The 14,008-nt window shown below is 38.3% G+C and overlaps 1 protein-coding gene across 1 annotated transcript in view; it reads right to left on the reverse strand.

The window, feature by feature from the left end:
* Positions 1-14,008, reverse strand: part of Acoxl (acyl-CoA oxidase like) — a gene marked incomplete at its 5' end in the record, with an annotated part of 295,914 nt that overhangs the window by 157,950 nt on the left and 123,956 nt on the right. The window contains 2 exon segments of the mRNA XM_042695356.1: positions 11,361-11,421; positions 11,424-11,475. Coding sequence (XP_042551290.1) covers positions 11,361-11,421; positions 11,424-11,475 — 113 coding nt within the window.

Here is a 14,008-nt window from a genome sequence, read left to right on the forward strand (position 1 = left end):
ATTTATTGACAAGGATAGACCTTTGATGAGTCTCTGCAGATTGTGAAGTGCAACTCCACCATTTTTTTCCTAATACTAATGAATTCTTATTTCATGCAAGACATAGGTCTATATGATGTAAAACCCTATTTTTAAAAAGAATAAAACCTCTGCCCTGTTGTCTTGAGACATTAAATGACTGTATGTAAAGCCTTAGGACAGTAGGAAATCCTTGGTACATGGCAAACCATTGAATATGCTCTTACCTGAAGCTTATCCTTATAGGTTGAGAAGAAAGACTTCCCTAGACAAAAACTAAATGCAGGTGACAGACAGTGAAACAGGTCGTAATGGGGCCCCTCTGGGCCTGGAGCCCAGCCTAGCCTGCTTGAGCTCCCAATGTGGCCGCAAGTAAATAAGAGGCAGAGCCCAAAACAATTCTTTGGGCTAGTATAATAAAGTATACCTCTGGCCACTTTTGTATTAAATTAGTGTTATATTATATGACAGATGATGTAGGAACCTTAAAACAGTATACTTGCAACCAACGTATTAGCCAAGTATAATATACAATCACCAAAAGGTCATTTCAAGAACTACCAGATGATATGATGCAACATTAAGAACCCATAACTTTTATGTTCATATAGGTCATAACTCAAGCTAAGAATACTGCTGCAGTGACAAAATAACCCAGGTTGCCTTTCCAAAGGGTTTATAAGGGCTCCTCATTCCAAGAGTGGGTCTTTGGAGGCAGCTTTGAAGCAGTGACAACGTGAGTTGTGTCTCAGAAGATGGCTGAATCTCTAGATGGAGAAGGGAAACACTAAAGGGGTTGCCTATAAAGGACCCTGGGAAGAGGAGCAGGAGCTCAGGGACAGAGCGGGACATGAACCCTATCAGGAATCTATGTTTTTTTGTTTTTTAATTTAATTTTATTTTATTTGAGAACATACTGTACAGAGGGGTTACAATTACATGGGCAGAATAATGCGTACATTTCTTACCAAGCATTGCAGCCTTCTCCTTTGTTTACCCTTCACCTCCCTTCCCAGCCTCCCCCCTCCCACCCACCCAATCATACGCCCCTCCCCCCCACACACACACCAACATTGTAAAGCTGGTTTTGACATGACATTTTGTACTTCTCATTATTGCAACAGGTCCATCTGAATCCTTAAACGACTTGTTTGTCCCCATCTCCTCCACATGTTATACTGACATCAAATATAGTGAAAGCGGGGGTTACACTGTGGGGGAGGGACATACAAAGCAACAAAGAAATAATCTTATAAATGCATTAGAAACACATGCATGAAAGAAACAAAAACATTAAAATACATATTTAAGGGTTCATTTTCCTAACATCACATTATCTGACCTTTTCCACTTGACTCATACCTATACTAGATATTGCAAATAAGGGAAACCATGGGACCTATGTTTCTTTGGGCCTGGCTTACTTCACTTAATATAATTTTTTCCAAGCCTTTCCATTTCCTAACAAATGGGGCAATGTCATTCTTTCAGATGGAGGCATAGAATTCCATTGTGTATATATACCACATTTTCTTGATCCATTCATCTACTGAGGGGCATCTGGGTTGGTTCCATACCTTAGCTATGGTAAATAATGCTGCAATAAACATAGTTGTGCTGATAGCTTTAGTGTGGTCTTTTTTGTAAACATTAGGGTAAATGCCCAAAAGTGGGATTGCTGGGTCATAGGGGAGTTCTATGTGAAGTCTTTTGAGGAACCTCCATACTGCTTTCCAAAGTGGTTGAACAAGTTTACATTCCCACCAACAATGAAGTAAGGTTCCTTTCTGTCCACATCCCCTCCAGCATCTGTTGTTAGAGTTCTTGATTTTTGCCGTTCTAACTGGAGTGAGGTGATATCTCAATGTTGTTTTGATTTGCATTTCTTTTATGGCTAGGGATGTTGAACATTTCTTCATGTGTCTATTGGCCATCCTTCTTTCTTCTTCAGAGAAGCTTCTCTTTAAGTCTTTCGGCCACTTATTTATTGGGCAGTTGTTTCTTTGAGGATTTGTTGTTGGGTGGTTTAATTTTTTGAGTTCCAAGTATACTTTAGATATGAGACCCTTGTCCGTTGTATGGCTAGTAAAGATCTTCTCCCAATCCGTGGGCTTTCTATTGATCTTGCTAGCTATGTCATTTGCCCTGCAGAAGCTCTGCAACTTCATGCAATCCCATTTGTCCAACCTTTCTTTGATTTGTTGTGTTTCCGGGTCTCTATTCAGAAAATTTCGGCCTGAGCCAAGAAGACCTAGGGTTTCTCTTATTCCATCCTGTAATGTTTTCAGAGTGTCTGCTTTGAGTTCAAGGTCTTTGATCCATTTGGAGTTGATTCTGGTGCAGGATGATATATAAGGATCTAGCTTTAGTTTTCTACATGTAGTTAACCAATTTTGCCAGCACCATTTATTGAAGAGGCTGTCTTTCTTCCATTCTATTGTTTTAGCTCCCTTATCGAAGATTAGATGGCTATAGGTCTGTAGGTTCATTTCTGGGTTTTCAATTCTATTCCATTGGTCCTGAGGTCTGTTCTTATGCCAATACCACGCTGTTTTGATTACTATGGCTTTATAGTAGAGTTTGAAATTTGGTATTGATATTCCTCCAGCAGTGTTCTTTCCGCTGAGGAGCGTTTTTGCTATTCGGGGTCTTTTATTGTTCCATATGAATTTTTGGATTGCCTCTTCTGTTTCCTTGAAGAATGAGGGTGGAATTTTGATAGGTATTGCGTTGAATTTGTAGATAGCCTTGGGAAGTATTGCCATTTTCACGATGTTAATCTTTCCAATCCAGGAGCATGGGAGGTTTTGCCATTTTTTAAGTTCTGTGTTGATTTCCTTTTTCAAGATTTTAAAGTTTTCATCATAGAGGTCCTTCACTTCTTTAGTTAAGTTAATTCCTAGGTATTTTATTTTTTGTGGGGCTATTACAAATGGAGTTGCTTTCCTAATTTCAGCTACACTTTTCTCATTGTTGGCATACAGAAAAGCCATTGATTTTTGGGGGTTAATTTTATAACCTGCTACTTTGCCAAAGTTTTGAATCAGCTTGAGTAATTTGGGAGTGGAGTCTATGGGATTCTTTAAATACAAGATCATGTCATCTGCAAAGAGGGAGAGTTTTATTTCTTCTTTCCCTATTTGGATCCCCTTTATGTCTGCATCTTGTCTTATTGCTGTAGCTAGGCATTCTAATACTAGATTGAAGAGAAGTGGAGAGAGTGGACATCCTTGTCTTGTTCCTGAGTTAAGAGGAAATGGCTTTAGTTTTTCACCATTGAGTATAATGCTGGCTGTAGGTTTGTCATATACAGCCTTTATTGTATTGAGGAATGTTCCATGGAGGAATCTATGTTTTGTGAAAAGCTCATCTGATGGGTTTATTGTACATTAATACAGGTTCGGAGCTACTAAACACGAACCTTATGGCCCAAGGATTGTCTGGTTTAGATGAAGCAGGATTAGTAGGGCAAGGTCAAAGGGGGTGAGGGTATATGGAAAGAGAGAAGCTTTGTCAGAAGTTAGTGAAAACCTCAGGTGGAAATGATGAGGTCAAAAGAAATGTCACAATTTTAGAATAGAGAAAGAGGGCAGATATGGTTTGTTCCCTGAATAACACAAAGTAAAAAAAAATACCAAAAAGAATCAAGAAAAAAATAACATCAAGAAAAAATTTTTCCTATAGTTACCTGAGAGCAAAGATAACAAGAAGGCTTGATGAACTGATGAGAGACACCATAGAGCCTATGTTTCTTTGGGTCTAGCTTACTTTACTTAATATGATTTTTTCCATGTTTCCATTTCCTTACAAAAGGGGCAATGTCATTCTTTTTGATAGAAGCATAAAATTCCATTGTGTATATATACCAAATTTTCTTGATCCATTCATCTATTGAAACTTCAAACTCTATTATAAAACTATAGTTATAAAAATAGCTTGCTCAGAAAAAGTCAAAAGCTATGTACATATGACCATATAAGATGATGCTAAGCGAAATGAACCCCAGGATAGGGACACAAGGAGTTTTTTCTTTGTTGCTGTTGTTTTTAATGTACTATGTGATTATGAACCCAAGATATGGACACAAGAGGTCTTTCTTTGTTTTTGTTGTTGTTTTTAATGCACTATGTGATTTTTTGTTTTTTTTGTATGTTCTTCCCCCATGGTATAACCTCTGTTGTCACTGTATTTGATTCCGGTGCCTTGTATTTTGTATATACATTTTTATAATTTGGAGAGGGGAAGGGAAACAACAAAATGCTGAAACAAAGTTGACCCATTATAACAATGAGATGTACAAGACACTCTGTTGAAAACGAACCTTACAACTTCTGGGTGGTGGGGGAGGGAGTAGTTGGGGAGGTGGGGAAGGAAGAGATAGTAGGGTAAAAAACAAAGGAAGGGATAACAATGCTCGATAGGAAATATACTCATTACTTTACTCATGTAACTGTAACTCCTCTGTACAGTATCTTTACAAGAAGAAAAATTTTAAAATAGCTTGGTACTGGCACAGAAACAGGCCTGAGGACCAATGGAATAAAACTGAAGACCCAGACATGATCCCACAGACCTATGGCCACCTAATATTTGATAAGGGGGCCAAAATTATCAGTTGGAAGAATGACAGCCTCTTCAAAACTGATGGTGGAAGAATTGGCTATACACATATAGAAAATTGAAATTAGATCCTTATATACTGTGCACCAGAATCAACTCCAAATGGATCAAAGACCTCGAGGTAAAAGCAGAGACCCTGAAAATATTACAGGAAGGGATAGGGGATATGCTAGGGCTCCTCAGCACAGGTTGAAACTTCCTAAATAAAGATCCAGAAACACAACAAATCAAAGAAAAGCTAGATAAATGGGATCACATTAAACTGCAGAGCTTCTGCATGGCAAAGGGCATAGCTAGCAAGATAAATAGAAATCCCACAGATTTGGTGAAGATCTTCACTAGCTATACAACAGACAAGGGTCTCATAGCAAAAATATACCTAGAGCTCAAAAAATTAACTTCCCCAATAACAAATCCCCAAAGAAACAACCGCCCCATTAATAAGTGGACCAAAGACTTAAAAAGAGGCTTCTCTGGAGAGGAAATAAGAATGGCCAATAGACACATAAAGAAATACTCAACATCGCTGGCCATACAAGAAATGCAAATCAAAACAACATTGAGATTCCACCTCACCCCAGTTGGCCATTATCAAGAAAACAATTAATAACAGATGCTGGCAGGGATGTGACCAAAAGGGAATGCTACTACACTGTTGGCGGGAATGTAAGCTGGTTCAACCACTCTGAAAGGCAGTATGGAGGTTCCTCAAAGAACTAAACATAGAACTCACCTATGATCCAGCAATCCCCCTCATGGACATTTATCCAAATGATCACAAGCTAGGTCACACTAAAGCTACCAGCACAACTATGTTCATTGCAGCATTATTTACCATAGCTAAGATATGGAACCAACCCTGAATGCTTTTTGAAGTTGGTGCTCACAGGACTTTTTAAAAAGGTATTCAGTACCAGGGGAAGAATGGAATAAAGTTCTTGGTTAATTACTTGAATAACATGCAGTGTATATATTCCTAAGACAAAAACAGATTGGAATATGAGTTGGTTTGAGTTAAAAATTAAGAGTTCCTTTCTGAGATTAATTTTTATATGTTTGTTAGACATCCTGAGGTTTATGTTCGGTAGAAGGCTGGGGCTCAGGAAAAAGTTCAGTACAGAATATCTCATTGGCATTACCAACATTTAGATGCTCATCAAATCCATAGAATGTGATCTAATCACAGCCCAGAATGAGTGTACAGTAAAGAGAAAAAATAGAGTTGGGAAAGGGAGGAACCAGAGATGGAAGCTAAAAAGAAGAAGAAGGAGAGTTAATGCTCTAAAAGGCCAGGAATACAATTCGTTTTTAGGAGAGAAAATAAATGTTTATGAAAAAAAATATGGCATCAGTTAGAAAAATGATCTTCACAAAGAAATTAACAGTTTTGGAAAGGGAATAAATAGAAGTATATAATTCAATTTTCCTCAGTTTTGTCTTAAAACAACAATTTTTTAAAAAAAATAACTAAGCTATGTCGCTTTAGATTTTCCATTTTTAGAAAAACAGGTGAAATTAATTCCAATAAAATATTCTAGAATCCTAAGAAAGTGGAAACATATTAAGTGTTTGTAGCATATTTAAGAGTGAAATACACACACACACACAAAAAAAGAGTGAAATACACTATATAATTTTACTTTAGCTCAAAAGATGGGGAGATAAGTTAGGAATTCACTGTTTAAGATTATTATACTACATGGGTAAAAATGAAAGTTATTTGAAAATAACCTTTGATTCATTAAAAATACATATTATAAAAGCTGGGCCAACAATTAAAATGTGTGTGGAAAATATAAAAATGTCATGAAAGTGACACAGTGGAATAATAAACAATAGCTCATTCACTCAAGAGCTGTCAAAAAGTAAAAAGAAACACAAACAGATGAATAAACTGAAATTCAGCTTTAGCTTGATAGACTTAAATCCAAACATATCAATAATTACTTTAAATGAAACTGGCCTACTCAGTAGTTTAAAGTCAAAGATTGTCAAGTTATAAATAAAAAGCAGGATTCTATTATATGCTATTAACAAGAAACTCACTTTAAAGATATAAGCGGGTTAAACTAAAAGTATAAAGAAAATACATGAAAACATTAAACAGAAGATGCTTAGAATAAAGGACAAAATGGCCTTGAGGATAGAAAATATTTTTCAGAGATAAATAAATTACCTAATGTCAAAGCATTCAATTATCTAAGAGGAAGTACAAGTCCTATGCATGGATGCACCTAAAAATAACTTTCAAAATACTGTAAGCAAAAATTGGTAAAACTTAAAGAAGAAATGGACAAATTAATCATTGAAAAGTCAGCCTTCTCTCATTTATTGAAAGGCCAATTATGCAGAAAATCACTAAGAATATACATTTTTGCAAAGCATAATTAACCAACTTGATCCAATTAATATTATAAAATTCTTTGTTAATTACATAAAAATACATATTTGCCTCAAGTGTACATGTAACATTATATATAAATGGGCATGTACACTCATACACATATATGCAGCACAGGCACACACACACACACATACACACAGGCACATTGGTCATGAGTTCATAAAGAACAAAATTCATACAGCGGATGTTCTTGGAGCTATGACAACACTAAATAATCCATGAGCCAAAGGAGAAGTCTAAATGAAAATATTGAATTATTTTAATTTAAATGAAAACACAGCATACCAAAAGAAGCGATATACAGCTGCAATGCTTCAAGGGAAATTTTAGTATTAAATGATTATGGTATGTAAGAAAGAATGTGTCAATATCATAATTTAATCCTTCACCTTAAGAGAGAGACTGAGAGAGGGCACAAAAGAGTATGGATTATATCAGAGCAAGCAGAAGGAAATTAATAATACTGGGGGTAGATAGCAATTAAATTTAAAACAGCCAAATACCAGTGACTCACAACTATAATCCTAACTACTCAGGTAGTAAAGTTCAGGAGGATCAAATCAGGAGGCCAACCAGGGGAAAATGTTTGCTATATCCTATCTCAACCAATAGCTGGGCATAGTTGTGTACACTTGTTATCCCAGGTACATGGGAAGCTGAGATCAAAAGAATTGCAGTTCCTGACAAGACAGGCAAAAATGCTCAAGAGACTTCATCTCAAAAGCAAAGGCTGGGCATGATTGTTCAAACCTATCAGACTCAGCTATGGGGAAAAGCATAAATAGGAAGATCAGTTCAAGCCAGCTTAGGTAAAAAAAAAAGTGAGACTCTAACTCCAAAAGAATCAGAGCAAAAAGGGCTGGAGGTGCAGTTAAAGTGGGAGAGTATGTGTCTAGAAAGTGTAAACCCCAGTAACCACCAAAAAAAATTAGAAGCAAAAAACAATGAAGTTGATGACTCATATTGAAAACATTATTGATAAGCATCTATCCAAACTGATGAGTGGATGATGATGATGATGAGAAAGAAAGAAAGAAAAGTGGGGAAAAAAGAAAAAAGAAAGAAAAGTGGGGAAAGGCAGAGGGAGAGGGAGAAAGAAAAAAATACCAGGAATAAAGGAAAGAAAACTACTATGGACTCTCAGATGTTAAAAGAATGATAAGTAACACTATAGTCAACATCAAAAACTATGGCAACAAAAACTTTATATGAAATTTTTAATAATTTTTTAATCACTCAAGAAGGAGCAGAAGCAAAAATGGAATTAGAATAGCCAAAACAGTACTGAAAAAGAAAATCTGGAGAAGTCAGATCACCTCGTTTCAATACATACCCCTTTTTTCTTTGTCAGTTGTGGGGCTTGAACTCTGGGCCTGGACGCTGTCCCTCAGCTCTTCAGCTCAAGGAAAGTGTTCTACCCCTTGAGCCTCAGTGCCACTTCTGGTTTTCTGAGTGGTTTATTGGGGATAAGAGTCTCATGGACTTTTCTGCCCGGGCTGGCTTTGAACAGCAATCTTCAGATTTCAGCCTCCTGAGTAGCTAGGATTACAAGTATGAGCCAGTAGCTCTCGGCAATACATACCTTTTTTTTTTTTTTTTTTGACAAATCCTACAGTCAAAATCCAACATCCATAATAAAAATGCTCAACTAGGAGTAAAAGGGTGCTTACTCCATCTACTAAAGATAATTCAGTGAATGTTCAGTATAGAATGGTGAAATACAAAATGTTTTTCCTACCAATATCAGGAACAAGATAAAATCCACTCATACCACAGCTATTCAATTTGTATCGGAGCTTTTAACAGTCTAATAAAGCAAGAAAAAAGAAAAGGATAAATATTGGCAAGGAAGAAATGAAACTCTTTATTTATATTTAATGTATAAGTAGAAAATCCTAGAGTCTATCAAGACCTACCAAATTAATAAGTGAAATTAGAGAGAATGTACATGAAAAGATCAATATAAAAATGCTATCAAAAAAGAATTGGAAGTTAAACTTAAATCTCCTACTAGGAGCTGAAGATCATGCTAGTAGCTAAGTACTGGGCCACTGGTAGTCAAAGCCCAGAGTGGTAGACCTTCACCTGAGCACTTAGATGCTATTAGCTCCAGTAGCCATCAGTCTCTGGCCTCAAAAGGCTGGTAAGTCTTCGTTCTCAGGACTTGGAGCTCTAAGCCTCTGAGTCTGTCAGCCCAGCCCATAAGCGTTTGGCCCTCAGGTGCCTTTTCTACCATACTAGAAAGCTATTCCTCATCTATTCATGATTTCTGAGTAGAGCAAGAAAAGTCTAGCTATCTATTGTTGCTGTTATAGCCCTCAGAAACTGGCAGTTTTTATGATGTTAGACACACACTTGCCCAAATACTCAGCAAGTCTTGTTTAGTTATTCACTCGTAGAAAATTAAAAAAAAAAAACCTGTACAAAGCTATTACTGTGGCTATTTATTGTAGCTTAAAGTCTGAAAGCATCTCAGATATATGGCAAACTGTGATCATTTTATGTTTCTTCTCAGTAATAAAATTAACAAACTAGGAGCAACACTGAGGAACATCAAGACATTGTGTTGAAGAAAATACACTGGAAACAAAAGGATATGGTGTGATTTCATTTGGGAACCATGGGAACAGAAATCAGAGAAAGCTACTTGTCTCTGCTATGGTACTGACTTAGAATTCTTGACATAGGGTTCAACTGCAAGGAGCCTGAAGAATTAGCTGGAGAGATAACAATGGTTTATATTTGGTTGGAGTGCTCACTACATCATGTTTATTTTGGCCAAAACTCACTTAACTATATACTGAAATATGTACATTTCCTACAGGCAAATTACATCTCATAAAACCTTCAGAAACATTTTTTGTGTGTGTGCCCATCCTGGGGCTTGAGTCAAAGTCTGGATATTGGTCCTGAACTTTTTTTGCCCAAGGTTAGTGCTCTACCACTTGGGCTACAGTTCCACTACAGCTTTTTGGTAGTTTATTGGAAAGAAGAGTGTCATGGGACTTCCCTGCTAGGGCTGGCTTTGCATCATGATACTCAGATCTCTCAGCCTGAGATCTGAGCAGGTGTGAGCCTCTGGCCCCTGGCAACATCTTAGAAACATTTTAAGTAATAGATGTTGGGTTTAAGTGATTTACTTTTTTTTCAGGTAGCTTGGATTCATCTTAGTGTTGTTTCTTAAACTCAGTCTGTATAATTCACTGTTGGTTCTCTAGAAAACTGGCATTTAGCTCTCTAACCTTGTGTGTGATCAGTATTGGATACATCTCTAAGCCCTCCCAACTAGACTCAAGGTGGCTGGCTACCCACATCAGCAGCACACAACATACAGCAGGGACTTCTCTCTGATGATCACCTTCTCAATAGTGTGCAAATTATCAAACACATGCCAATGCTGTTTCTCAGAAGTTGATTACTAGAGTTAACACTGAGAAACAGAATTTCATGGTAGAGAAGAAAGAAGACAATAGAAGGGTCCAGGGTTTGGGGTTCTATTCCCAGTATACCTCCTCCTGGCCCTATAATTTCAGGAAAACCCTCTAAATTTCTTATGTTTACAATGAAGCAATGATAGCAACAGGATGCAACTGCCCAAGCACTGTGTTACTGATGCAGGAGGAAGAACTAAAGGCATCAATCAAAGCCTGTGATAAAATGAGAATCTCCACAGCATTTATAATGTTATTCCCATTCTTTTATTCAGTACTCTATCTCTTTCCCTTACATTCACATTGCACAAACCGTGATCTATTTTGAAACCTGTATTGTCAATTTAGAAGTTAGAGATATTTAAACTTTTAGAAACTGTACTGAAACACTGGCTTGAAACTATTCAAATTCTCTGTGGCTTTCATTCTTCTGGACATCAAGATTGGATTTGCACCATTAACTTGGGCTTTGTGTGGGAAAGTGTGGAGTGTGGGATTGTGGGACTGTGGGGTGGGGCTAGGGGTATGCTGACATGGGGGCTTAAACTGAGGGCCTGGGTTCTCTCAGCTTTTTCTCTCAAGACTGGGACTCTACCACTTGAACCACCTCTACTTTCAGCTTTTTGCTGATTAATTGGAGATAAGAGTCTCATGAATTTTCCTGCCCAGGCTGGCTTCAAAATGAAAGCCTCAGATCTCAGCCTCCTGAGTAGCTAGGATTACAGGTATAAGCCATCAACTCCTAGCATTTGACATTCAATTTTAAACACAAGGTCTTTCCTGCTCACAGAGAATAAGCCCTGCCCCTTCCTCTCCTGTAAGTCCTTCTTAGTGCCTGGGTAACACATTCACCTGCAGAGAGCCAACCCCAGAGCCATCCCATCTGCTGGCAAAGGTCAAGACCAACACTGTGTCCAGGTGAGGCTTCAGCGGGAGAGAGGTGTGTTTGGTTGCTCAATGATCTTCACCTCTTCTCTGGCCTCAGGACCAAATTGTCTCTGGCTAGAGAGAGGTAAGAAAGCTTTAATCAAAATGTGTTGAGCAACCTCATTTCCAGAGCTTCAAGTGCCAGCTAACCATTAGCCTTTCAAATACTACAGAATACAGAAACTCAAGATTCCTAAAAATGTGGTTAGGATCCTAAGACGTCCTAAGATTGTTTTTTGGCAATTTTTTATTGTGATTAAGTGATCACATAAATTTCACAAATTTCACAGTATTGTGGGATAGTGATGCTTAGTTAAAGTCACAAACACATTCTAACCTTCATGGGACAAATTGTCTCTATCATGCTCTATAAAGTTTATGAGTTCTATGAGCTTTGACAATACAGCTATTTCTTCTACATCGGGTGATATGTACATTCCTTTCCTTGTGCTTAGTGTCAGCTGTTCCCTCTTTCCCACTCATTCCCTAAGATATTTTTTTAAATGTCTGATAGAAATGCTTCTAGCTCTTCTAGAAATGCTGACTCCAAAATAGTCCATGGTAGGAAGGATAATATCTAATACATGGAGTAATTTGTACTCCTTAACATTTACATGACATTTTATAGTTCCAAGTGCCCTGTGATCATTAATTACACAGCTTTTACTAGGATTGTGACATAATTAATAGGACAGAAGCCGTACCTTAGAACATATTTCAAAAGGACATTCCCAACGAGGAGGGCAATGTTAGCCCCCGTGTTCCTGTCAGATTCACAGTTAGGTCATTACTCTCAACCCACTGAAGCCCCCTGCAGTTCTGCACAGAAAGATATTCTGCCTCAAATCCCTGAGCCCCGCAGACAGTGGCTATGCTGCAGCTATGCCAAGAGGACCAGGGCTGTCCTGGGAGCAATCTGTAAGGTGATGTGGGAGAACCCCTACAGGCAACACCAGAACCCTACACCATACTGAGTCCAGGCCTGTAGAGAGAAACCCTTTACTCTGCACAGGACTATGTTCCACGATCCTGAGCTGGGCTACATTCTGTCTTCAAACAGTTCTTGACTTAACACTGATTTCTTGGAGAGTAGGAAATAAATTTTTGATGCAAGGTCTTGCTATAAAGCTGACTGACCTTGACCTCCTCCTACTTCAGCCTTTCTGATGCTGGGATTATAGGCATGCACCACCACACTTAACAATGTTGATTTCTTAAAAGACATGTTATAAAAACATATGAATGTGTACACGCATATATGCATGTGCCCACACATGCACATACACAACACACACACACACACACACACACACACACACACACACACACACATACACAGAGTGCTACATGGTCAAACACTCAGGATAAATCTGTGCTGCAGACAACAGTGGGCTGGAGAATCCCATCCATCATTCACAGAGCAAGAATAAAGAGCTATGTTTTTCAACAATTTTATATTCTATGAAGACTTTTTTAAACATACTTCTCTTTTTTAATATTGTCTTCATTAATAATGCAAAGAAAGGCACTCTGATTTTTTTTTGGTGCAAAGGGTGTCTAGATGTCAAACCTGACACAAGTGGGAGGTGGTAAATATAAATAATAGGCAGAGCCAGAGGCAGAGACAGAAGTAGCTACTTGCAAGCATTGTGAGCAGGGGCTTGTCTTTCCCCAGACCCAGTTTAACGACCCACAGACAGTTGTCCCAAGATGCAGCCCCACCCCACCCTGCCCTGGCCTATGGCCCTTCACTCCATCCCTGCATATATCCAACCACAGCAGGGAGTGGCTCCAAATGAGAGGCCAGGCAGTCTGCGGGGAAACCTCTCAGCTTTTGCTGGATCATGATGAAACAAACAAACAAAAAAATTTCATAGATGCAATAATGGTGTCATCATAATGTTAGGTTATTTTGTGTCCCCACAAAATGCATTTGCTGAAGCCCTAACCCCCAAGTAACTATTTGGAAATAGGACTTTTAGGAGGTAATTAAGGTTAAATAAAGAAATAACCATGGGGTGCTAATCCAATAGGATTGATAGCCTTGTGGGAGGAGGAAAAGAAGAAGAAGGAGGAGGAAAAGAAGAAGGAGGAGGAGGAGGAAGAGGAAGAGGAGGAGGAGGAAGAGGAGCAGGAGCAGGAAGAGGAGGAGGAGGAGGAGGAGGAGGACCATGTCTTTCCATCATGTCTCTCTGTCTCTGTCTCTTCTTATATCTGTGTGTGCGTGTGTCCTTCACTCCCTCTTTCTTTCCTCATGCACACCAAAATGGTCATGTGAGGACACAGCAAGAAGGCAGCCATTTGTAAGCCAGGAAGAGGAACCTCCTTAAGACATCAAGGCCTTAATGTTGGATTTCCAGCCTCCAGTACTGTGAGAAGCCAATACCTGCTATCTAACCCACCAGTATTTTGTTATAGCAGCCTCAATAGTCTAATATAGTCATTTTTCAAATGGCATTGTCCCCAATCACTTAACTTTTATTTGTAACTGCTGTAAAGTTGCTATGATTTTTATAGCTAAAATCTTGTTCATCAAAACCACATATAGCCACATAGAACTCACTTCTCTAGGAGGCAGTTGGGTTTCTTCTCTGTGCCTAGCGAACAC

This window comes from Dipodomys spectabilis, unplaced genomic scaffold, assembly GCF_019054845.1.
Source record: "Dipodomys spectabilis isolate Male_0828 unplaced genomic scaffold, ASM1905484v1 ptg000187l, whole genome shotgun sequence".
Lineage (NCBI taxonomy): Eukaryota > Metazoa > Chordata > Mammalia > Rodentia > Heteromyidae > Dipodomys > Dipodomys spectabilis.